Here is a 25,781-nt window from a genome sequence, read left to right as displayed (position 1 = left end):
TTCGTCTTACCTGTGTATTGCTATGAACACTACCCTGCCGAACATCAGACTAGATTTTGATCGTCAAGTGTAAAAATAACTCAGAATGGAAGTCAATAAAAAGTGTAGTTGAACCGGTAGATAGGATCGAGAGCTCGGTGAAATTCCATGATGATGATGATGATGATGATGATGATGACGATGATGATGGTGTGTATAGGGAAGTTGTAATGCGATAAAACGGCTGCTAATTGCAAGTAAAATTGCAGAGTACGGACGCGCGATGCAGGTATTGGTATTGACGCAGCACATAGAGTGCTGTGTGCACAGCGACCATATACGTGAAATTAGAAAGAAGGCCAGCGTTGGCCGTAATGTTAATGGTTTATTGACACAATAACTCAATTATTTTGATCGTTTCATAAACTCTGGTTATTGATAATAACTTGACACCAGTGCCTATGAGTTTAATTTGTACACCACAGCACTGAAGATGATCATTATTTGATTGAAAATCGATTTTGCTGTCAATAAAACATCAATATTACGGCCAACGCTGGCCTTCTCTCTAATTTTACATAGATAACTGTAATGGGTTATGCATGAACACACTCTAGCACGGACATGGCCGACGCCTGCGCTTCCCGAGCGCGCTTGCACCCAACGAGTGCAGCCGAGTCTGGTCAGCGACCAGGCTCCACCCCACTCCTGCGGCTTTCCCAGAAGGTATTTGAATGAGACAGCTATAGGCCAAAGGCTGCGCACGTGGGAAAGTTTGGAAGGTGCGTTTGCAACACATTGCATCTACTAGTAAGACGAAAATATCGCAGCATGGTTTTATAAGAAGGTTTTTATCACTTGTGTTTATTTTCAACTTCTTAGTTTCTTTCCACACCAATGATTGTATTATCTAAGTAGTGGGGAGGTGGCGACAAAAACCCGATTTCAATATCAAATTGATATGGTAATTAATTACATTGATTAACTAATTACCCCATCCCTAACCACACCCACCCCAGCCCCCAGGTGATGTCACGTGTTTTCCTCAACCTGCACATGGAAGCCCCCACCCTGCCCTCTCCCCACCACTCCCCCTCCCCCCCTCCTACTCTGTAGGTGAGAATTTCGAATTTTGGCGTAAATTTCTTTGTCCCAGGGCTGTGCTGACGTCCCACCCCACCCCCAAACCCCTGAATTGCTGGGAAATTAAAAATGGCGATGCCCTTTCCGGGATTCGAACCCTGGTTCCCCTGGATGGAAGGCCCAAGTCCGCCCCACAACGCCTGGAAACTGCCCAGACACAGGAGAGGGAGGTTAGATTATCGTAGCTTATTTATTTTGATTGAGAAACTGAAGTAGAGATCGGTCCTTATTACGTAATTAATCATAAAGATCGGCCCCAATTACACAATTATACCGTGAGGCTGATCCCGACGGAGGTTCGAGTCCTCTCTCGGGCATGGTTGTGTTTGTTTGTCCTTAGGATAATAATAGGTTAAGTGGGACTGATGACCTTAGCAATTAACTCCCATAAGACTTCACACACATTTGATTTTTGAACACAATTATACGCATAACGCTACACAAGGACTGCCTAAAATCGCAATACACCTCAAAAATTGACGATGACATACAAGTGGTGTCATTCTGCCGGAAAAAATTTCACAATACGACTCGAAACTAGTGGCACATGCACTCAGACTCTATCCTACACCTACAAGCTGGGAGGAAAAAAAATGGTTCAAATGGCTCTGAGCACTAAGGGACTTAACATCTGAGGTCATCAGTCCCCTTGAACCTAGAACTACTTAAACCGAACTAACCTAAGGACATCACACACATCCATGGCCGAGGCAGCATTCTAACCTGCGACTGTAGCGGTCGCGCAGTTCCAGACTGAAGCGCCTAGAACCGCTCTGCCACTCCGACCGGCAGGCAGGAAAAAGCTAAGGAGTGAGGTACTACCTTTTTTTTTTTCTTTTGGCAGGAAATATAGTCAACCGACAAGATGCTGGTGCTGGACAGAGATTATTTTAGTAAGTGCATTACCTGTAAGCATAGAGCTGAGGACTGTATATATTACAGTCTGAGCTCAGAGTTCGCTGCAGACGCCATTTGAATTTTTATTGCCAACTGCACAGATTCGCTGAGACGTGTCCGTCTGTGATTGACTACATGAATCCATTTGTTTGTAGGTTTTCTCGCGAGTCGCATTACATAGAGCAGTTTGTGAAGTCGTTTAAGGGTCAACGATTTTGTGAAAGGCCATTTACTAAATTTGACTATCCATTTATAAATTGGGCTGCCGAAGTCGTGCAGTGGTACAATCTGTCATATGGCTGTGAGAAGATAAGGAAACCACAGTTGTATTATGAAGGACCAAAACAGGAACCCTCATTTGTGATTGATTGTCTCTAGGGTATGGTCTTCCTCCAGTAGAGTCGACAAAACTTTACACAGATCTGTGCAAGGAACTTCGAGCACTGGGCACATGCTCCAGTGAAGTGATAGGTATATACGTAATATTCTCGATGTCGACGTGCAGACTATTTGTTTTTTCGGTGCATTGGAAGAGAGAGACAGGGTAATATCTTATAGGCGGTTCTATTACAAGGAGTGGTATAACTGGTTAAAGTTTGGATGCGGATAGTTTTCTCAATACTACACCGATTTTGCTCATAAAACTGATGAAATAAGCTGTATCTGTTCTCGTGGAACCATGACTCTTTTTATTATTCTCGTCATGATTGTGTGTAAAAAACAGGCAGATTGCATGAAACATGCTCTGATGATCAAATTGCTTACTAAACTAGAATGCTAGAAACAATTGACAATAAAAACTTTGCACACATGTTTGTAGAGTGGAGTTATGGAGCAAAAATGTCAAATGTAAACAAGCAGATGGTAAGTGGCTTCGATGTAATGGAAGAGAGAGAGAGAGAGACAGTAAAATCTTATAGGAGGTACTATTACAAGACGCATGTGTGATATAGCTTCGCATTGGTAATATTGGAACTTGCCATAGTGAACTAAACAGCAAAGTTCTCTTGAATTATAGCTTGCTGTTGTCGAACATCCCCACAACCTGAAGTGGCGTTGATTTAGATCGGCGGGATCAGGAAGGCCACACATCTTGAAACTGCCTGGAGATGCGATCATTACCTGAGGTTTCTCACCTGGCAAGTGATTTGCGATGTCATTCCATCTTACATGAAAATAGTGGTGTGGACTAAGCTGCGTTCTTGCCAAGCTGGAATCACAAGAGTATTGCACAAATAGATCCTTATAAAGTGCTGATGTCACTATAAACCCAATAGGCCCATGAGGTGACGTCTCCTTCAAGAAAAACAAACTGAGAATGAAGGTCATCGTGAAACCATGCCGCACTGTCACATAAACAGATTGCAGTGCATGTTCCTGCAAAACTTGGGCCGGCCGCGGTGGTCTCGCGGTTAAGGTGCTCAGTCCGGAACCGCGTGACTGCTACGGTCGCAGGTTCGGATCCTGCCTTGGGCATGGATGTTTGTGATGTCCTTAGGTTAGTTAGGTTTAAGTAGTTCTAAGTTATAGGGGACTGATGACCACAGATGTTAAGTCCCATAGTGCTCAGAGCCATTTGAACCATTTTTTTTGCAAAACTTGTGGCGTTCCTGCAAAACTTGTGGCGGTGTAGATCCTCATATGTGACAGTACTGTGTACCTTGTTTGTCCAAGGGTTATTATCCTGCGAGGTCATCTATTTCGATGTGTACCAAGAAACAAAGGCAAGGTCCTGCCCAATAGCCTGCCTTGGGGTTTCTTTTGATGCACTGTCTTATCTTTTAGGGATATTAGCCTAAGATACGCCACAAAATCTTTTGAACTGGGCCAGGGGAGATATAGTTCCCATATAACAGCTTAAACACAAGTTATAGAATTTCAGGCATGTGCTGTACGGTCAGGCATCGTTACAGCAACTTCGTCAAAAACTGCTACAGAAATGGGCCGTCTCTCTCTCCCTCCAGCAGAACCTCATTCACCTGTTTCTTCCAATTCCTTGATCATATTCTTTGTCTCATTTATTGACATGTGGCTTTTTCGCATCTGTTGCTGTGAGAGATATTCGCCCAATTTAGCACTGCTATTTCTGACATTCTAGTGAAACAACTTAACATTGCACTTCGTATGAAAAACTTCAACCCTCTTCACCCTTTATAAAAGAATCGCCTTACAAAGGAAATATACATGCATCTCCAGGTGACAAGCAGTGCACTGTCGTCAAAACAGTATATATATATATATATATATATATATATATATATATATATATATATATATATATATATATGTGTGTGTGTGTGTGTGTGTGTGTGTGTGTTGGTGGTCCATTGATCGTGACCGGGCCAAGTGTCTCACGAAGTAGGCGTCAAACGAAGAAACTACAAAGAACGAAACTTGTCTAGCTTGAAGGGGGAAACCAGATGACGCTATGGTTGGTCCGCTAGATGGCGCTACCATAGGTCAAACGGATATCAACTGCGTTTTTTTTAAAATATGAACTCCCATTTTTATTACATATTCGTGTAGTACGTAAAGAAACATGAATGTTTTAGTTGGACAACTTTTTTCGGTTTGTGACAGATGGCGCTGTAATAGTCACAAACGTATAAGTACGAGGTATGACGCAACATTCCGCCAGTGCGGACGGTATTTGCTTCGTGATACATTACCCGTGTTAAAATGGACCGTTTATCAATTGCGGACAAAGTCGATATCGTGTTGATATATGGCCATTGTAATCAAAATGTCCAATGGGAGTCTGCTATCTATGCTGCTCGGTATCCTGGACGACATCACCCAAGTGTCCAGTCCGTCGCCGGATATTTACGTTATTTAAGGAAACAGGAAGTGTTCATCCACATGTGAAACGTCAACCACGACCTGCAACAAATGATGATGCCCAAGTAGATGTTTTAGCAGCTCTCGTGGCTAATTCGCACGTCAGTAGCAGACAAATTGCGCGATAATCGGAAATCTCAAAAACGTCGGTGATGAGAATGCTACATCAAAATCGATTGCACCCGTACCATATTTCTATTCACCAGGAATTTCATGGCGACGACTTTGAACGTCGTGTACAGTTCTGCCACTGGGCACAAGAGAAATTAAGGGACGATGACAGATTTTTTGCACGCGTTCTATTTAGCGACGAAGCGTCATTCACCAACAGCGGTAACGTAAACCGGCATAATATGCACTACTGGGCAACGGAATATCCACGCGCGACTGCTACGGTCGCAGGTTCGAATCCTGCCTCGGGCATGGATGTGTGTGATGTCCTTAGGTTAATTAGGTTTAACTAGTTCTAAGTTCTAGGGGACTGATGACCTGAGATGTTAAGTCCCATAGTGCTCAGAGCCATTTGAACTATTTGAATATCCACGATGGCTGCGACAAGTGGACATCAGCGACCTTGGCGGGTTAATGTATGGTGCGGCATTATGGGGGGAAGGATAATTGGCCTCCATTTTATCGATGGCAATATAAATGGTGCAATATATGCTGATTTCCTACGTAATGTCCTACCGAAGTTACTACAAGATGTTTCACTGCATGACAGAATGGCGATGTACTTCCAACATGATGGATGTCCGGCACATAGCTCGAGTGCGGTTGAAGCGGTATTGAAACGCATATTTCATGACAGGTGTATTGGTCATCGAAGCACCATACCATGGCCTACACGTTCACCGGATCTGACGTCCCCGGATTTCTTTCTGTGGGGAAAGTTGAAGCATATTTGTTATCGTGATCCACCGACAACGCCTGACAACATGCGTCAGCGCATTGTAAATGCATGTTCGAACATTACGGAAGGCGAACTACTCGCATTTGAGAAGAATGTCGTTACACGTATTGCCAAATGCATTGAAGTTGACGGACATCATTTTGAGCATTTATTGCATTAATGTGGTATTTACCGGTAAGCACGCTGTAACAGCATGCTTTCTCAGAAACGATAAGTTCACATTGGAACAACCGAAATAAAATGTTCAAACGTACCTACGTTCTGTATTTTAATTTAAAAATCTACCTGTTATCGACTGTTGGTCTAAAATTGTGAGCCATATGTTTGTAACTATTACAGCGCCATCTATCAGAAAGGGAAAATGTGGTCCAACTAAAACATTCATATTTCTTTACGTACTGCACGAAAATGCCATAAAAAATTGGGGTTCCTATTTAAAAAAAAAAAAAAACGCAGTTGATATGCGTTTGACCTATGGCAGCGCCATCTAGCGGACCAACCATAGCACCATCGGGTTTCCCCCTTCAAGCTAGACCACCTTCGTTCTTTGTAGTTTTTTTCGTTTGACGCTCATTTCGTGAGATATTTGGCCTGGTCACTATCAATGGATGTTCTATGAAACAGGATTCCTCAAATTACTTTCTTACCCCACTGACATATTCGCTGTTTCTATTGATGCCCAGACCATAATATTCTGTGAGGTTTTCTGTTGATGATTTGTTGAGTCTGTTTTGTCCAACAATTGCTTTGCCAGCAGAGAGTTATTTTCCCTGTCATGTCCTTGCAGAATTTCCTAAGTCTTACCCCCATTCTCTTCTGGTGTGCTATACATTCCACTTTTTTAACTTCAGGTTCACCATATGGTTTAGCAGCTACAACACCATTGAAGCTTCTACAATCAGCATCACCAAGGTAGTGAGTATATCGCATTACCACATCTAGCAGCTGACCTACTAAAAATAGAGACTGCCCCTTTGTTTTCCATACCATCACTGAAACCTTCAAAGTTTTGTCACATTTGTGTTCATTTACGTTACTGGCACATCTAGCAGCTGACCTACTAAAAATAGAGACTGCCCCTTTGCTTTCCATACCATCACTGAAATCTTCAAAGTTTTTTCACATTTGTGTTCATTTACGTTACTGGCACAGCCTTGGCAAAGTTTTGTCAGACATTCACAGTGCATCACCTTGCCTGTATCTACAGAGGTAACAGCGGCAACTCCATTCAGTAACGTATAGTCTCTCTTCTGCCAGGAACCGCTCAATGCAGCAGCAATATCAGTAGATTGACAAATATCTGTAGCTTCTTTCGGTTTCTTCCACATAGATGTTCACTGACTTCTGTTAGGGCATTATGCCAACGTTTATAAAAGCTCTCAAACTTGTTTCAACTGCTGGTTGAAAATCCAGTATAGCACACAACATCTGGGCTGCCTTTCTTTCCTTCCCAAAACGTATCAGGGCATAAGGAAGGCGAATATTCATGTCACTACATTTTGTGCATGTTAAAGAGATGTCGCTATACATTTCGTTCTTTTACACACTTCACATTCCAATACAAATTTGCCAGGTAGGCCTTCTCTCTTATGTCCTCACTAAACAAGTTATTTTTCATCGGTGCAGTTTTTACATTTAGCAACAGAAAGAAAACAGTTCTGGAACCTTGCACTTCGTAATTAAAATGTACCCGTTATTTTCACTATTTGCAACACCTTCTCGTTCATTTTAGGTAAGGTGTTTTAACCTATGTTTTTAAGCACTGCATGACGAACTTTTGGCCCTTCTTCGCTTTGTTGCGGCGAAACAATTTCTTCATTTTTACTTTTTCCAACAACGAGCAAGTTGGTATTTTACGATGCAAAGTGCTTGAAAACGCGTTCACAACAAGTTTACAACACGAACACACGCAGAAAACATGAGCAAACTCAAGTAATCTACTCGCATTGACAATAAATCGCTGCTCATTGTAGACTCGGTATGTTCTTCAAGGATATTCCACAAATGAGTTATTATGGAAATAGGGATGCCGAAATAACATAACGGGACATTATAGCAAGGTTTTTTCTTTGACAGTAGTGTGACAGCTAGGCATTCTGTGGAGAGGCGGTTGGATAATTTCTTCTATTGTATTGTTGCCGTTCTCAACACAAGCTCTTTAACTACTATGTTGGTAACAAGAAAGTGAAATGAAATGATCGTATGGCATTGTTGGCCTGGAGGCCCCATGCGGAGAAGTTCCGCCACCATATTGCAAGTCCTTTTTATTTGGCGCACTTCGGCGACTTGCGAGGCAATGATGATGAAATGATGACGAAGAACACACAACAGCCAGTCATCACGAGGCAGAGAAAATGCCTGACCCCGCCGGGAATCGAGAACGCTACCGCAAGACCACGAGCTGTGGACAACAAGAAAGTGATAAGCAAAAACGTGATGCCTGTAATTGAAGTTGACTGTGCCCACTGTGATGGAGAAATAGAGTTATTGATCATTGAAGTTCGCTATGCTGAGGGTATAGGATGATGTGTGGGATTAATAGAAAATGCAGTTTACTATAACAATTTACACTACATTCTGAAAACGATAAAGCGCTAAAATGACAGACAAATAAATGTTTAACCAAGCAGTGCTACTATCAGCTATTCAACTCTCAGAGATTTTCAGAGTAGACTTGGCCACTCTTTCTATGTTTCGATACAGTGTATCGATACGTGGAACTGTTTCAGTCTTTCGGAACGGCTGTGGTTCACTGTTTCGAAACAGTGGTGTTTCATTCCGCCCCTGTCTCGGATAACCGGACCAGATTCGATCTCGCCGGCCGGTGTGGCCGTGCGGTTCTAGGCGCTTCAGTCTGGAACCACGTGACCGCTACGGTCGCAGGTTCGAATCCTGCCTCGGGCATGGATGTGTGTGATGTCCTTAGGTTAGTTAGGTTTAAGTAGTTCTAATTTCTAGGGGACTGATGACCTCAGATGTTGAGTCCCATAGTGCTCAGAGCCATTTTTTGTTTAGATTCGATCTCGAGCCAGACACAGACACTGTATCGTTGTTTCAAAATAATGCTGTTTCGGTCCACCTGTGACTGGAACGGACTAATTGTATCGAGACAGTTGTGTTTCATTCCGCTGTGAGTCGGACGAGATTCGGGCTAGGCACAGGTGCTGAAACACAACATACCACTTCATGAAATCCTTTCAAGAGTGTCGAAATCTTTTTGACAAGCAATAGCATGAAGCTTAAGGTATCCGAAAATAAAGCTTCGTTACTAGCTGACTGTCCTATCCCGAAATGGCGTAACATCTGCTTTATAAACACTAACCAAACAATAAAACAACGCATGCTATTCACATTCAGAATAGTAAATATGTGAAAATCATTCAGTTAAATTACACTTTTTTTGTAACATACGATTCTCTGTTCATGTACAGTAATCATATTAAGAAACGCAAGTAAGACTAAACATTTTGAATAAAAAAAGGCATAAGTGACAGTTATTAGACATATACATAAATTTGATGTAGGTATAATTGCAAGCAATCTGTTTGACATATCAGTGTAGGGCTGGGGAGCATTGTGAATTTATAGTAACGGTTCGAAACACCTTGAAAGACAAAAATTTGTTCTGTTATATTTTGTTATTTATTCGAATTATTTGGCGTTATTTGTGAGTCTATAGTCAATGTGCCTATTATCCACAATGATTCACTTTGTCTGCATCGAAATTAGCAGGATGGGTATATTACTCATACTAACGGAATTTGGGAATCCCAGTAGCATATCCGTTGTTTCTGCAGTTTGCTTCCACCTCCAGTTCCGTTCGTGGTGGTTCTTCTATCTTCAGCTATGGCTGTCCTCAGCCCATTGAAAAGTATGAAAGTCACACGACACGAAAGCAGTGCATTTGCTGCAGGAAATACGAAACTGCCAATACGCCTAAGTGATAGTTTCATACTTTCTGCGATATGATTAGCGCTCTCGCACCTCATTTGTGTTTATATGGACATACTCATACAGTAGACATTCAAGATGATAAAATGTGTGGATTTATTAGATTACAAAACACAAACTGTTTCACTGTTTCAAAATAGCGTATCGAAGCATTACATTGTACTATTTCATTTCTTTCGAAATAGTTACGTGTTTCAGTTTCCCCATCTCTAGTTCAGAGTCTATTGCGCAGCTCCTATTATCCCTAGATAACGAAACTGTTCAATAACCGTCATCGATGTAAATGTTCAAAGTGAATGCTCGTCAAAATTTGATGTTAACTGATCAAACGCCACGCTAGTAACGGTAGGTCTGTCCTGCGGCGACACTTGAAAATACGCAAACTGAGAATAAATCACTGGAGTCGTTCCCCAATTAACACTTAACCCCAATGAGAATTCATTGTTACTTGCATGCCGAGTTACATAACACGGCATCCAAAGCTGTTCCTTGCAACTGCACAAACGCGACGCGGCTTCCGACACGGAGTGCGCGAGAACTGGGGCCTGACTCTAGATCGCAGCGTTCTATTTAGCCGCGGTGCGGACCGCCGAAGGCGCAGCCGACTACATTTGCCTTCGTCACTAGCCGCTGGGCTAGCAAAACACCACTTGAAGTTACTCAATAATTAATTGCTTCATTCGCTGAAGGCCAATGAAGCTCTCAATTTAATTGTGCTATCAGCACACAGGTAAGCATCTGTAATAAAATTCTTATGTGGCTACGTTAAATACTTTTGGGGAGAGAATTAGTTTAGTTGAACTGCACGCAATAGATGAGCTCTGAACTTGACCTTTCGAGAGACGCTACAGTTATAATTTTATAGCTACCTTTTGGAAACTTCTCACATCTTTGTTACTGTAGCGTATCTCCATTCTATCTAAATCTAAACATCCTAGCTTTATCTAATCACTTACTTAATCTGTCTTAGGAGACAAAAACAGAAAACCATGAATTGAGATCCAGCATGTTGTTTCCATTAAATAACAATGAAAAAGGAATACGAATATACATTTTTAAGTTTCTAGCTCCTTCCTGTTGCGCCAAAGTTTTTTTACGTAAAATGTCCAAATTTCGAAAACTGTTAAAGTTAGTAAACTGAAACTTAACACATTATCATTTTAGCATCATTCCTGACACGCTATTAACTTTTCAGATTATTTACTTTACTTTTAAGGTACTGCCCAACATTCGTGACGTCATAGCTAAATATAGCGGACTAGGCTGGCACACAATGGAAAGCATATGAATTCTATATGGCGTAAGTAGGCTGCTTCCCTACAACTCACGCACCACATCTTCTTTAAAAATGCATTTAAACACGAAAATGATGAGGTACTATACGTAATGTATATTTTTTGATAATCAGAAGGAATCACAGGATTTTTTTAAAAAAATCCATTTTTTGGAGCCCTACGACATCCAGGTCCCCTTAAAGACAAAAATGATTCAAATGGCTCTGAGCACTATGGGACTTACCATCTGAGGTCATCAGTCCCCTAGGACTTAGAACTACTTAAACCTAACCAACCTAAGGACATCACACACATCCATGCCCGAGGCAGGATTCGAACCTGCGACCGTAGCGGTCACGCGGTTCCAGACTGTAGCGTCTAGAACCGCTCGGCTACTCCGGCCGGCTCCTTAAAGACATCATCGCCGAAATTCTAAATACTAACATCATCGCGATCATTACCAAACGTTTACTTTTTTCACTGCAGGACCTGAAGGAGTTCCTGGACTCGGCAACAGATGGAGCCATCTTCATGAGCCTGGGCACCAACATCCGGAGCGACAACCTGGACGAAACCAGCAGGCGCGCCTTCCTGGAGGCCTTTGCCACGCTGCCCCACAAGGTGCTCTGGAAGTGGGAGTCCGACTCTCTGCCTGGACAGCCGCCCAATGTCAAGATCATCAAGTGGGCGCCCCAGAACGACATCCTGGGTACGTGCACGACATCGTGCATTATTTTCTGTACCTACGTCTTTCCATTAAGGCAAGTCAGCCAGTATCTCTACTGCGAGTTTACTTACCAAGCAGTTGACAACGCTGGTACCAAACGCCCACGCTCCACCCACGCTGGAAGAATTGGCACAGTACCAGTATAGTGCAAAGCCCACTTTGTAACTATTGATAGGTCACCATCTGGTATCACTGCTGGTGCTTCGTTTAAGGATCAAGACAGAAAATTTTATATATGGGGGAGATCTGAAGGCACCAGGATAGCCGACAGCGCTAACGCACTGCTTTCCGGACTCAGGTAGACTTGCCAGCCCCGGATCGAATTCGCCCGGCGGATAAACGACGACGGCCGGTGTGCCGGCCAGCCTGGATGTGGTTTTTAGGCGGTTTTCCACATCCTGCTAGGTGAATACCGGTCTGGTCCCCACGACCCGCCTCAGTTACACGACTCGTAGACGTTTAACACACATTCACACATTATACTAGACACAGACAGCTCGGGTACACTAACTCCGTCCCGGAGGTAAGGGTGGCGGCATGAAGGGCATCCGGCCACCCCCTAACATGCACCATGCCAATTCCGTACTTAACCCTGCCGAGCCTGCGCACAATGCGGGATAAAGGCGGTAGCAAAAGAAAGAAAGGATCTGAAGGCACCAGAAGTTTCACACCGATTTTAAGACACATGTTCCGAAACAAGATTTAAAACTGCAAAATATTTCCAGGAGCGGTTGTGGAGTCTGACCATAATTTACTACCGTATTGCAATACCTGTATAATTAAGTAAAATGATGCGGTTTTCCTTCGTACATGCATGCATGTCGGAAGGAACAGGGGCTGCGCAGACTATAATCGCTATGAAATGTATTCCCAGTAGCGATTAAGAACAATCATCAGCTGTTTAAGAATGACGAGATGTAAATTTGTGTCGGGCCGGGACTCGAACCCGGGTTTCCCGCTTTACACGAGCGTTCGCCTTAACCTCTTTGGCTATCCGTACACTGCACACAGCCAGACTCAAACGTCCATATGTCCTCATTCTCACGTCACAACTTGTACTCGTACATACATTATGTAATTTCCGTGCGGGGAAGGCCTTTTTAATTGACGGGCATAGCCTGGTATCTTCTGGTATATCGCAGTACCTGTGCTGTCAAGAAGAACAATCCAATTTTCCTTCGGACATGCCATAAGGACGTTCGAGTCCCTATCCAGTACAAATTTTCATTGTCGTCATTCCTTTGTAAGGGTCGCTGTTGTTCGTATTCGCAACTGCGAATACATATAACACCTAATTTATTAGGTTTGAACGCACCATAAAACTGAGGAGGAAACTAAGGAGATGGTATCTAGACAAATGAAAACAAAGGTTAATAAGACTTTCACAGGGAGTATTAGGCAAATTTTGGTACATACAGGTGAAACGACTCTCTAGAAGACTAAAGGTACCTTTGAGAGATGGATTAGTGAAGGCAAAATACAAAGCCTAGCAGAAGTCCTAGCATAACACATGAGATATTGAACTGACAAAAGGAGAAAATAAAAAGTGCAGCAAACGATGCAGGCAGTAGGGAATACAGACGTCTAAAAATAGAACACTGACAGATAGTGCAACATAGCAAAGCAGGAATTGTTGGACAAGAAGTACAAAAACGTAGAAGCTGCATGACAAAGGGGACTATAAATGCAACTTATAGCAAAATTAGACATCTCTGGAGAAAAGAGAGGAACTTGTGCTAATACCTGTATTAAGAGCTCACATGGCAAGCCCGTCCTGAGCAAAAAGGAAAGCTGAAAGGTAGAAGGAACGTACAGAATGGCGTACTTGAAAACAATGGTACAAATAGAGACGCCGAATTAGATGAATGGGAGATATAGCGCTGTGAGAAGCATTTGACGGAAAATTTAAGGCGTAAAATATTCCACATGATGTGCAAGATGTCAGAGGTAGGAGAAATACCGTCAGACTACAAGAAGTATTCAAAATAAAGAAAAGCAGATGGTAATAGGTGTCAACATTATCCAAGTAGCAGTGTAATAAGTTATGGTTGCATCATATTTACAAATGAATGAAAAAACTGGTTGAAGCCACCCTTGTGAAAATCATTTTGGGTTCCACGGAAATGTAGAAACACGCGAGGCCATATTGCCCCTACGACAAATCTCAGAAGATAGGTTAAAGAAGGAGAAACCTACATTTATAGCTTTTATACGTGTACAGAAAGATTTGGCCAATGGTGACTAGATACTGCTCTTCGAAATTGGTGCAGCAGCTATGAACGCAGGGAAGGAAACATTATCTACAACTTGTACAGAAACTACACTGCATCTCTAAAGACTCGAACGACATGAGAGGGAAACAATGCTTGAGAAAAGAGTGAGACACGATTTATAGAAGGAATACTAAAACATATGTTATTCAGTTTTCACACTGAGCAACCTGTGAACGAAACCAAGCAGAAATTTTGGAAGAGAATTAAAGTTCGGAGAGCAGAAATAAAAACTTAAGTTTCGCTGATGTCATTATAATTCTGTCAAGAACGCCAAAGGACTCGGATGAGCACGTGAATGAAGTGGATAATGTCTTGAAAAGAGATCAGGAGATGAATATCAGCAATAGGAAGGCAACAGTATTGGATTTTAGTCCAACTAAATCAGGTGATGTAGAGTGAATTACACTGTTGTTTTGGTCTTCACTCCAGAGACTGGTTTCATGCAGTTCTCCATGCTACTCTATCGTGTGCAAGCTTCTTCATCTCGCAGTACCTACTGCAACCTACAAGGTGTTTCAAAAATGACCGGTATATTTGAAACGGCAATACAAACTAAACGAGCAGCGATAGAAATACACCATTTGTTGCAATATGCTTGGGACAACAGTAGATTTTCAGGCAGACAAACTTTCGAAATTACAGTAGTTACAATTGTCAACAACAGATGGTGCTGCGGTCTGGTAAACTCTATAGTACGATATTTTCCACATATCCACCATGCGTAGCAATAATATGGCGTAGTCTCTGAATGAAATTACCCGAAACATTTGACAACGTGTCTGGCGGAATGGCTTCACATGCAGATGAGATGTACTACTTCAGCTGTTCAATTGTTTCTGGTTTCTGGCGGTACACCTGGTCTTTCAAGAAAGAAGTCACAGGGGTTCATGTCTGGCGAATAGGGAGGCCAATCCACGCCGCCTCCTTTATGTTTCGGATAGCCCAAAGCAATCACAAGATCATCGAAATATTCATTCAGGAAATTAAAGACGTCGGCCGTGCGATGTGGCCGGGCACCATCTTGCATAAACCACGAGGTGTTCGCAGTGTCGTCTAAGGCAGTTTGTACCGCCACAAATTCATGAAGAATGTCCAGATAGCGTGATGCAGTAATCGTTTCGGATGTGAAAAATGGGCCAATGATTCCTTTGGAAGAAATGGCGGCCCAGACCAGTACTTTTTGAGGATACAGGGACGATGGGACTGCAACATGGGGCTTTTCGGTTCCCCATATGCACCAGTTCTGTTTATTGACGAAGCCGTCCAGGTAAAAATAAGCTTCGTCAGTAAACCAAATGTTGCCCACATGCATATCGCCGTCATCAATCCTGTGCACTATATCGTTAGTGAATGTCTCTCGTGTAGCAATGGTAGCGGCGCTGAGGGGTTGCCGCATTTGAATTTTGTATGGATAGAGGTGTAAACTCTGGCGCATGAGACGATACGTGGACGTTGGCGTCATTTGGACCGCAGCTGCAACACGGCGAACAGAAACCCGAGCCCGCTGTTGGATCACCTGCTGCACTAGCTGCGCGTTGCCCTATGTGGTTGCCGTACACGGTCTCCCTACCTTTCCAGCACGTTCATCCATCACGTTCCCAGTCTGTTGAAATTTTTCAAACAGGTCCTTTATTGTATCGCTTTTCGGTCCTTTGGTTACATTAAACCTCCGTTTAAAAGTTCGTCTTGTTGCAACAACACTGTGTTCTAGGCGATGGAATTCCAACACCAGAAAAATCCTTTGTTCTAAGAAATAAAACATGTTGTCTACAGCACACTTGCATGTTGTGAACAGCACACGCTTACGGCAGAAAGACGATGTACAGAATGGCGCACCCACAGACTGCGTTGTCTTCTATATCTTTCACATCACTTGCAACGCCATCTGTTGTTGAAAATTGTAAATACTGTAATTTCGAAAGTTTGTCCGCCTGAAAATGTACTATTGTCCCAAGCATATTGCAACAAACGCTGTATTTCTATCGCTGCTCGTTTAGTTTTTATTGCCGTTTCAAATATACCGGTCATTTTTTAAACACCCTGTACATCCTTCTGAATCTGCTGAGTGTATTCATCTCTTGGTCTCCCTCTACGATTATTACCCTCCACGCTGCCCTCCAATACTAAATTGGTGATCCTTGATGCCTCAGAACATGTCCTACCAACCGATCCCTTCTTCTAGTCGTGCCACAAATTTCTCTTCTTTCCAATTGTATTCAATACCTCCTCATTAGTTATGTGATCTACCCATTTAACCTTCAGCATTCTTCTGTAGCACCACATTTCGAAAGCTTCTATTCTCTTCTTCTCAAAACTATTTATCGTTCACGTTTCACTTTCGTACATGGATACACTCCATACAAATACTTTCAGAAACGACTTCCTGACACTTAAACCTGTACTCGATGTTAACAAATTTCTCTTCTTCAGAAACGCTTTCCTTGCCATTGCCAGTCTACATTTTATATACTCTCTACTTCGACCATAATCAGTTATTTTGCTCCCCAAATAGCAAAACTCCTTTACTACTTTAAGCGTCTCATTTCCTATTCTAATTCCCTCAGCATCACCCGACTTAATTCGACTACATTCCATTATCCTAGTTTTGCTTTTGTTGATGTTCATCTTATACCCTAATCTCAAGACACTGTCCATTCCGTTCAGCTGTTCTTCCAGGTCCTTTGCTGTCTTTAACAGAATTACCGTGTCATCGGTGAACCTCAAAGTTTTTATTTCTACTCCATGGATTTTAATACCTACTCCGAATTTTTCTTTTGTTTCCTTTACTGCTTGCTCAAAATACAGATTGAATAGCATCGGGGAGAGGCTACAACCCTGCCTCACTCCCTTCCCAACCACTGCTTCCCTTTCATGCCCCTCGACTCTTATAACTGACATCTGGTTTCTGTACAAATTGTAAATATCCTTTCGCTCCCTGTAGTTTACCCCTGTCACCTTCAGAATTTGAAAGAGAGTATTTTAGTCGACATTGTCAAAAGCTTTCTCTAAGTCGACAAATGCTAGAAACATAGGTTTGCCTCTCTTTAATCTAGCTTCTAAGATAAGTCGCAGGGTCAGTATTGCCTCGCGTCTTCCAACATTTCTACGGAATCCAAACTGCTCTTCCCCGAGGTCGGCTTCTACCAGTTTTTTTTTCTTCATTCGTCTCTAAAGAATTCGTGTTAGTATTTTGCAGCCTTGGCCTATTAAACTGATAGTTCGGTAATTTTCACATCTGTCAACCCCTGCTTTCTTCGGGATTGGAATTATTTTATTCTTTTAGAAGTCTGAGGGCATTTCGCCTGTCTCATACATCTTGCTCGCTAGATGGTAGAGTTTTGTCACCACTGGCTCTTCCAAGACCGTCAGTAGTTCTAATAGAATGTTGTCTACTTTCGGGGCCTTGTTTGGACTTAGGTTTTTCAGTGCTCTGTCAAACTCTTCACGCAGTATCATTTCTCCCAGTCATCTTCTTCTACCTCCTCTTCCATTTCCTTAATATTCTCTTCAAGAACATCGCCCTTGTATAGACCCTCTATATACTCCATCCCTTCTTTGCTTAGAACTGGGTTTCCATCTGAGCTGTTGATATTCGTACAAGTGGTTCCCTTTTCTCCAAAGGTCTCTTTAATGTCCTTGTAGGCAGTAACTATTTTACCCCTAGTGATATACGCCTCTGATCCCTACATTTGTTTTCTATCCATCCCCGCTTAGCTATTTTGCACCTCCTGTCGATCTCATTCTTGAGACGTTTGTATTCCTTTTTGCATGCTTCATTTACTGAATTTTTTATTTTCTCCTTTAATCAATTAAATTCAGTATCTCTTCTGTTACCCACGGATTTCTATTAGCCCTCGTCTTTTTATCTACTTGATCCTCTGCTGCCTTCACTATTTCATCTCTCAAAGCTACCCATTCTTCTTCTACGGTATTTCTTTCCCCCATTCTTGTCAATCGTTCCCTAATGCTCTCACTGAAACTATCTACAACCTCTGGTTCTGTCAGCTTATCCAGGTTCCATCTTCTCAAGTTCCCACCTTTTTGCAGTTTCTTTAGTTTTAATTTACAGTTGCGGTCAGAGTCCACATCTGACCCTGGAAGCGTCTTACAATTTAAAACCTGGTTCCTAAATCTCTGTCTGGCGATTATATAATCTATTTTAAACCTGTCAGTATCTCCAGGCTGCTTCCATGTGTTCAACCTTCTTTTATGATTCTTGAAACAAGTGTTAGCTATGATTAAGTTACGCTTTATGCAAAATTCTACCAGGCGGCTTCCTCTTTAATTCCTCACTCCCATTCCATATTCACCTACTACGTTTCCTTCTCTTCCTTTTCCCACTATCGAATTCCAGTCACCCATGACTATTAAATTTTCTGCTCCCTTCATTACCTGAAAAATTCTTTTATCTCATCATACATTTCATCAATTTCTTCATCATCTGCAGAGCTAGTTGGCATATGAACTTGTACGAATGTGGTAGTCGTGGGTTTTGTATCTATCTTGGTCACAATAACGCGTTCAATATGCTGTTAATAGTAGCTTACCAGCATTCCTATTTTTTTATTCATTATTAAACTTACTCCTGCATTACCTTTGATTTTGTATTTATAATCCTGTATCCTCTGACCAGAAGTCTTGTTCCTCCTGCCACCGAACTTCACTAATTCCCACTATATCTAACTTTGACCTATCCAATTCCCTTTTTAAATTTTCTAACCTACCTGCCCCATTAATGGATCTGACATTCCACTCTCCGACGTGTAGAACGCCAGTTGTCTTTCTCCTGATAACATCCTTCTGAGTAGTTCCCGCCCACAGATCCGAATGGGGGACTATTGTACATCTGGAATATTTTACCCAAGAGGACGCCATCATACAGTAAATCTGTATGCCCTCGGGAAAAAGTACTGCTGCAGTTTCCCCTTGCTTTCAGGCAGTACCAGCGCAGCAAGGCCGTTTTGGTTAATGTTACAAGGCCAGATCAGTCAGTCATCCACACTGCCGTCCCTGCAACTACTGAAAAGACTGCTGCCCCTCTTCAGGAACCACATGTTTGCCAGGCCTCTCAACAGATACCCCTCCGTTGTGGTTGCACCTACGGAACAGCTATCTGTATCGTTGAGGCACGTAAGCCTCCGCACCAATGGCAAGGTCCATGGAGCATGGGGGGGATTTTATACCTTGTGTAGGCTATACTACCTCCATCGGTGTATGATCATATCAGTATTCCACAAATTTTACCACTTCAATTTATGTATCTCACTTTGGCAATTATACTTATTCTATGACATACCTAAAGTATTCAGAATGAGATTTTCACTCTGCAGCGGAGTGTGCGCTGATATGAAACTTCCTGGCCGATTAAAACTGTGTGCCCGACCGAGACTCGAACTCGGGACCTTTGCCTTTCACGGGCAAGTGCTCTACCATCTGAGCTACCGAAGCACGACTCACACCCGGTACTCACAGCTTTACTTCTGCCAGTATCTCGTCTCCTACCTTCCAATAAATGATCAATTTGATGTCCGTCAACCTCAATGAATTTGGCAGTACGTGTAACGACATTCCTCTCAAAAGCGAGTAGTTCGCCTTCCGTAATGTTCGCTTCAACCGCATGCGAGCTATGTGCCGCAAATCCATCATGTTGGAAGTACACCGCCATTCTGTCACGCAGTGAAACATCTTGCAGTAACATCGGTAGAACATTACGTAGGAAATCAGCATACATTGCACCATTTAGATTGCCATCGATAAAATGTGGGCCAATTATCCTTCCTCCCATAATGCTGCACCATACATTAACGAGCCAAGGTCGCTGATGTTCCACTTGTCGCAGCCATCGTGGATATTCCGTTGCCCAGTAGTGCATATTATGCCGGTTTACGTTACCGCTGTTGCTGAATGACGCTTCGTCACTAAATAGAACACGTGCAAAAAATCTGTCATCGTCCCGTAATTTCTCTTGTTCCCAGTTGCAGAACTGTACCCGACGTAAAAAGTTGTCGCCATGCAATTCCTGGTGCATAGAAATATGATACGGGTGCAATCGATGTTGATGTAGCATTCTTAACACCGACGTTTTTGAGAATCCAGATTCTCACCAATTTGTCTGCTACTGATTTGCGGATTAGCCGCGACAGCAGCTAAAACACCTACTTGGGCATCATCATTTGTTGCAGGTCGTGGATGACGTTTCACACGTGGCTGAACACTTCCTGTTCCTTAAATAACGTAACTATACGGCGAACGGTCCGGACACTTGGGTGATGTCGTCCAGGATATCGAGCAGCATACATAGCACACGCGCATTGGGCATTTTGACCACAATAGCCGTACATCAACACGATATCGACCTTTTCCGCAATTGGTAAACGGTCCATTTTAACACGGGTAATGTATCACGAAGCAAATACCGTCCGCACTGCCGGAATGTTACCTGATACCACGTACTTATACCTTTGTGAATATTACAGCGCCATCCATTACAAAGCGAAATCAGTGATCCAACTAAAACATTCATATTTCTTTACGTACTACAAGAATATGTAATAAAAAGTGGGGGGGGGTTCCTTTTTAAAGAAACGCAGTTGATATACGTTTGACTTATGGCAGCGCCACCTAGCGAGTCAACCATAGCACAATCTGGTTTGCCTCTTGAAGCTAGACGAGTTTCGTTCTTTGTAGTTTTTTCCTTTGATGCTTATTTCGTGAGATATTTGGCCTGGTCACTATCAATGGACCACCATATACAGGGTGAGTCACCTAACGTTACCGCTGGATATATTTCGTAAACCACATCAAATACTGACGAATCGATTCCACAGCCCGAACGTGAGGAGAGGGGCTAGTGTAATTGTTTAATACAAACCATACAAAAATGCACGGAAGTATGTTTTTTAACACAAACCTACGTTTTTTTAAATGGAACCACGTTAGTTTCGCTAGCACATCTGAACATATAAACAAATACGTAATCAGTGCCGTTTGTTGCATTGTAAAATGTTAATTACATCCGGAGATATTGTAACCTAAAGTTGGCGCTTGAAACCTCCGACGTTCAGTTTTGTAACAAACACGGGCCACGGTCGGCGAGCAGCATCTGCAGGGACATGTTTACGATGACGACCGTGTTTACGAGTGTGGCTGTAGTGCACTGTTGTGGTTGGGTCTAGCTGTCGCCGTGTCCGCATGTAGCGCTTGCTGCTATTGTTATTCTGCATTCGTCTCCGCACGCAGACCAACTGTAGTACGCCGTGTTACCAGACGTCTGTGATAGTGTAGTGTTGTAGGAACTGTGACCATGGTGTATTCGAACTCATCTATGGCGAGTGTCGACGAAATGCAGCTGAAGCCTGCAGGGTGTATGCAGAACGGTACCCGGACAGAGAACATCCAACGTGCAAAACATTACCACCAACTGTATGCAACAGGTATGGTAGTAACACGCAAACGGGTCCGTAATAGGCCCGTCACAGGAGAAGCGGGTGCTGTTGGTGTGATAGCTGCTGTTGCCATGAACCCACACAGGAGTACACGGGACACTGAGAGAGCCGGTGGACTGAGTCAAAGTAGTGTCATGCGCATACTGCATCGTCACCGCTTTCACCCGTTTCATGTGTCGCTACATCAGAAATTACATGGTTATGAGTTTAATCATCGAGTGCAATTTTGTCAATGGACATTAACAGAGAATGCGTTGCAGTTCTACCTGTTTACCAATGAAGCGGGTTTCACAAACCACGGGGCAGTAAATCTACGGAACATGCATTACTGGTCCGTGGACAATCCTCGCTGGCTCAGACAGGTAGAGCGACAGCGACGGTGGACTGTGAATGTATGGTGCGGAATTGTTGGCGACCACCTCATTGGTCCTCACTTCATTGCAGGGGCTCAACCAGCTGCAACATACATCGCGTTTCTACAGAATGATCTGCCAACGTTGCTCGAAAATGTTCCACTGGAAACGCGTTGACGTATGTGGTATCAGCATGGTGGTGCACCTGCACATTCAGCAATTAACACTAGGCTGACCCTTGACAGGATGTTCGACGGGCGTTTCATAGGACGTGGAGGACGCATAAATAGACCAGCCCGTTCTCCTGATCTTACACCTCTGGACTTCTTTCTGTGGGGTACGTTAAAGGAGAATGTGTACCGTGATGTGCCTACAACCCCAGAGGATATGAAACAACGTATTGTGGCAGCCTGCGGCAACATTACACCAGATGTACTGCGGCGTGTACGACATTCACTACGCCAGAGATTGCAATTGTGTGCAGCAAATGATGGCCACCACATTGAACATCTATTAGCCTGACATGTCGGGACACACTCTATTCCACTCCGTAATTGAAAACGGAAACCACGTGTGTACGTGTATCTCACCTCTCATGGTAATGTACATGTGCGTCACTGAAAAAGACTAATAAAAAGATGTTAGCATGTGGACGTAATGTGCTGTTCCAGGCTCTTCTGTACCTAAGGTCCATCACCGTTCGCTTTCGATCCCTACGTAATTTAGTGCTCTCCGATACACACGATCGAACAGCGGAGGAGTGGTACTCAAGCGTCAACTTTAGGTTACAATACCTCCAGATGTAATTAACATTTTACAGTGCAACAAATGGCACTGATTACGTATTTTTTTATATGTTCAGATGTGCTAACAAAACTAACGGGGGTTTCATTTTTTAAAAACGTAGGTTTGTGTTAAAAAAACATACCTCTGTGCATTTTTTTATGGTTTGTATTAACCAATTACACTAGCCCCTCTCCTCACGTTCGGTCTGTGGAATCGATTCGTCAGTATTTGATGTGTGATGTGGTTTACGAAATACATCCAGCGGTAATGTTAGGTGACTCACCCTATATATATACACTCCTGGAAATGGAAAAAAGAACACATTGACACCGGTGTGTCACACCCACCATACTTGCTCCGGACACTGCGAGAGGGCTGTACAAGCAATGAACACACGCACGGCACAGCGGACACACCAGGAATCGCGGTGTTGGCCGTCGAATGGCGCTAGTTGCGCAGCATTTGTGCACCACCGCCGTCAGTGTGAGCCAGTTTGCCGTGGCATACGGAGCTCCATCGCAGTCTTTAACACTGGTAGCATGCCGTGATAGCGTGGACGTGAACCGTATGTGCAGTTGACGGACTTTGAGCAAGGGCGTATAGTGGGCATGCGGGAGGCCAGGTGGACGTACCGCCGAATTGCTCAACACGTGGGGCGTGACGTCTCCACAGTACATCGATGTTGTCGCCAGTGGTCGGCGGAAGGTGCACGTGCCCGTCGACCTGGGACCGGACCGCAGCGACGCACGGATGCACGCCAAGACCATAGGATCCTACGCAGTGCCGTAGGGGACCGCACCGCCACTTCCCAGCAAATTAGGGACTGTGTTGCTCCTGGGGTATCGGCGAGGACCATTCGCAACCGTCTCCATGAAGTTGGGCTACGGTCCCGCACACCGTTAGGCCGTCTTCCGCTCACGTCCCAACATCGTGCAGCCCGCCTCCAGTGGTGTCGCGACAGGCGTGAATGGAGGGACGAATGGAGACGTGTCGTCTTCAGCGATGAGAGTCGCTTCTGCCTTGGTGCCAATGATGGTCGTATGCGTGTTTGGCGCCGTGCAGGTGAGCGGCACAATCAGGACTGCATACGACCGAGGCACACAGGGCCAACACCCGGCATCATGGTGTGGGGAGCGATCTCCTACACTGGCCGTACACCTCTGGTGATCGTCGAGGGGACACTGAATAGTGCACGGTACATCCAAACCGTCATCGAACCCATCGTTCTACCATTCCTAGACCGGCAAGGGAACTTGCTGTTCCAACAGGACAATGCACGTCCGCATGTATCCCGTGCCACCCAACGTGCTCTAGAAGGTGTAAGTCAACTACCCTGGCCAGCAAGATCTCCGGATCTGTCCCCCATTGAGCATGTTTGGGACTGGATGAAGCGTCGTCTCACGCGGTCTGCACGTCCAGCACGAACGCTGGTCCAACTGAGGCGCCAGGTGGAAATGGCATGGCAAGCCGTTCCACAGGACTACATCCAGCATCTCTACGATCGTCTCCATGGGAGAATAGCAGCCTGCATTGCTGCGAAAGGTGGATATACACTGTACTAGTGGCGACATTGTGCATGCTCTGTTGCCTGTGTCTATGTGCCTGTGGTTCTGTCAGTGTGATCATGTGATGTATCTGACCCCAGGAATGTGTGAATAAAGTTTCCCCTTCCTGGGACAATGAATTCACAGTGTTCTGATTTCAATTTCCAGGAGTATATATATATATATATATATATATATATATATATATATATATATATATTAAAATGCTAAATCTATGTAATCAACCAAGTCACATGGCTGTAAAACGTTTGGTAATAACTATTTTCAACTGTATGCTGATTTAACTCTCAATGGCGTTCTGTCGAGAGGCTCTTCTTGTTGCTTGCCGTTAAACAAATTGTCATTCAACGGAGTACTTTAATAACATAACAACAGGAAAATTCGGGGAACACTACAAGAAAGCCAGGAGGCGTGGCTTCCTACCTCAAAACAGCACACCGTACGATACAATCCCGCTCGCGAAACGCAGCCGTCCACGCGGGCCACCTACCACCAACTGTATGCTAGTACGACCTCTCTCTCCGAAAGCCGCCAGCGATCGCATGCTAAGCACCGTCACCCCCCTCCGGCGATGCGCCAGAGGAAGGAGAGCACGGCTCAGATTCATATCACGTTCTGTCATGGGACAATGTAAATACGATCCAACAAAGCCACATTACGGATAAGTAAACAAAAGTTGCAACATAATTTCCTAGTAACTAGGCGCGACTTGCTTGTTTCCTGGCAGGAACTAAAGTATGTACATGTAAATAAACAGTGTAGTATGTGTAAACTTATAAGCATGTTAGTCTCAAATAAGCTAGGAAACAGTAATGCTAGACAAAGAGGTAGACAAGTCTACTTCCGTATCTCCTTAAGCTGGCTTCTCCAACCCCAGGTTCCCTACCTCAAATAGTTCAGTGTAGCATTCTCGATGTCCCGTTACATTTACGCTCGCTCTTGTGGAAATACCTTTCAGAGCATCAGCGGCATACTCGCCTTCTCCAAGCAAATAAGTCCGCTATCGCTGAACATTGTATTCCCACTGATCATTCGATGAAATGCAATGAAACAAAAATTGTGGCCCACATATCAAACTTCTGGAGCTCGGTCATCAATAACTCAGTGGAAATACGACTGTCTGAATCCCTTATAAATCGGGACGGCGATTTCCATAAATTCTGCGTGGGATCCGATTACAGAAAAACTTCATGCTAAGTAATTGACGTCTTAGGATCTTACTGTGCAAAAGCAATCGTTTTGATTCCGAAGAGGAGAGCTTTCACCATGGAGAATGCATAGAGCAGCTCACAGACTGAAACGTCCCCTTAGAAGAATTATACACGACTGGTCTATATGAAACGTCCCCTTTGAACAATTATACAAGACTGTGCTTAAACTGACACACAATATTTATAGCGCAACGCAATCTGACTTTCAAAAATCCCTACGAAAGAATGGCCCTGACTAACATTAACCTATACGTTACACAAATCACTTACCTCACAAAAATCTTCGTTACTCAAGCTACTGCAATACAGCGAGCGCCACTACTGCCAGCTAAATAAAAGATTCAAACTACTGAAGGCTCTAACTACTGATAGGCATAGTTAGCAAATGAAAGATTTTAATAGAGAACAAACAATGTATTTACCTCACTA

The 25,781-nt window shown here is 43.5% G+C and overlaps 1 protein-coding gene across 1 annotated transcript in view; it reads left to right on the top strand.

Annotated features, from left to right (window-relative positions):
* LOC126291811 (UDP-glucosyltransferase 2-like) overlaps positions 1–25,781 on the top strand; it is a 151,401-nt gene that overhangs the window by 96,869 nt on the left and 28,751 nt on the right. Inside the window, exon 3 of the mRNA XM_049985507.1 lies at positions 11,479–11,701. Coding sequence (XP_049841464.1) covers positions 11,479–11,701 — 223 coding nt within the window. The remainder of the gene's footprint in view (positions 1–11,478; positions 11,702–25,781) is intronic.

The sequence above is a fragment of the Schistocerca gregaria genome, chromosome 9, assembly GCF_023897955.1.
Source record: "Schistocerca gregaria isolate iqSchGreg1 chromosome 9, iqSchGreg1.2, whole genome shotgun sequence".
Taxonomy (NCBI): Eukaryota; Metazoa; Arthropoda; class Insecta; order Orthoptera; family Acrididae; genus Schistocerca; species Schistocerca gregaria.
Note: the sequence above shows the minus strand (reverse complement) of the source record. Positions and strands in the feature narration are given on the sequence as shown.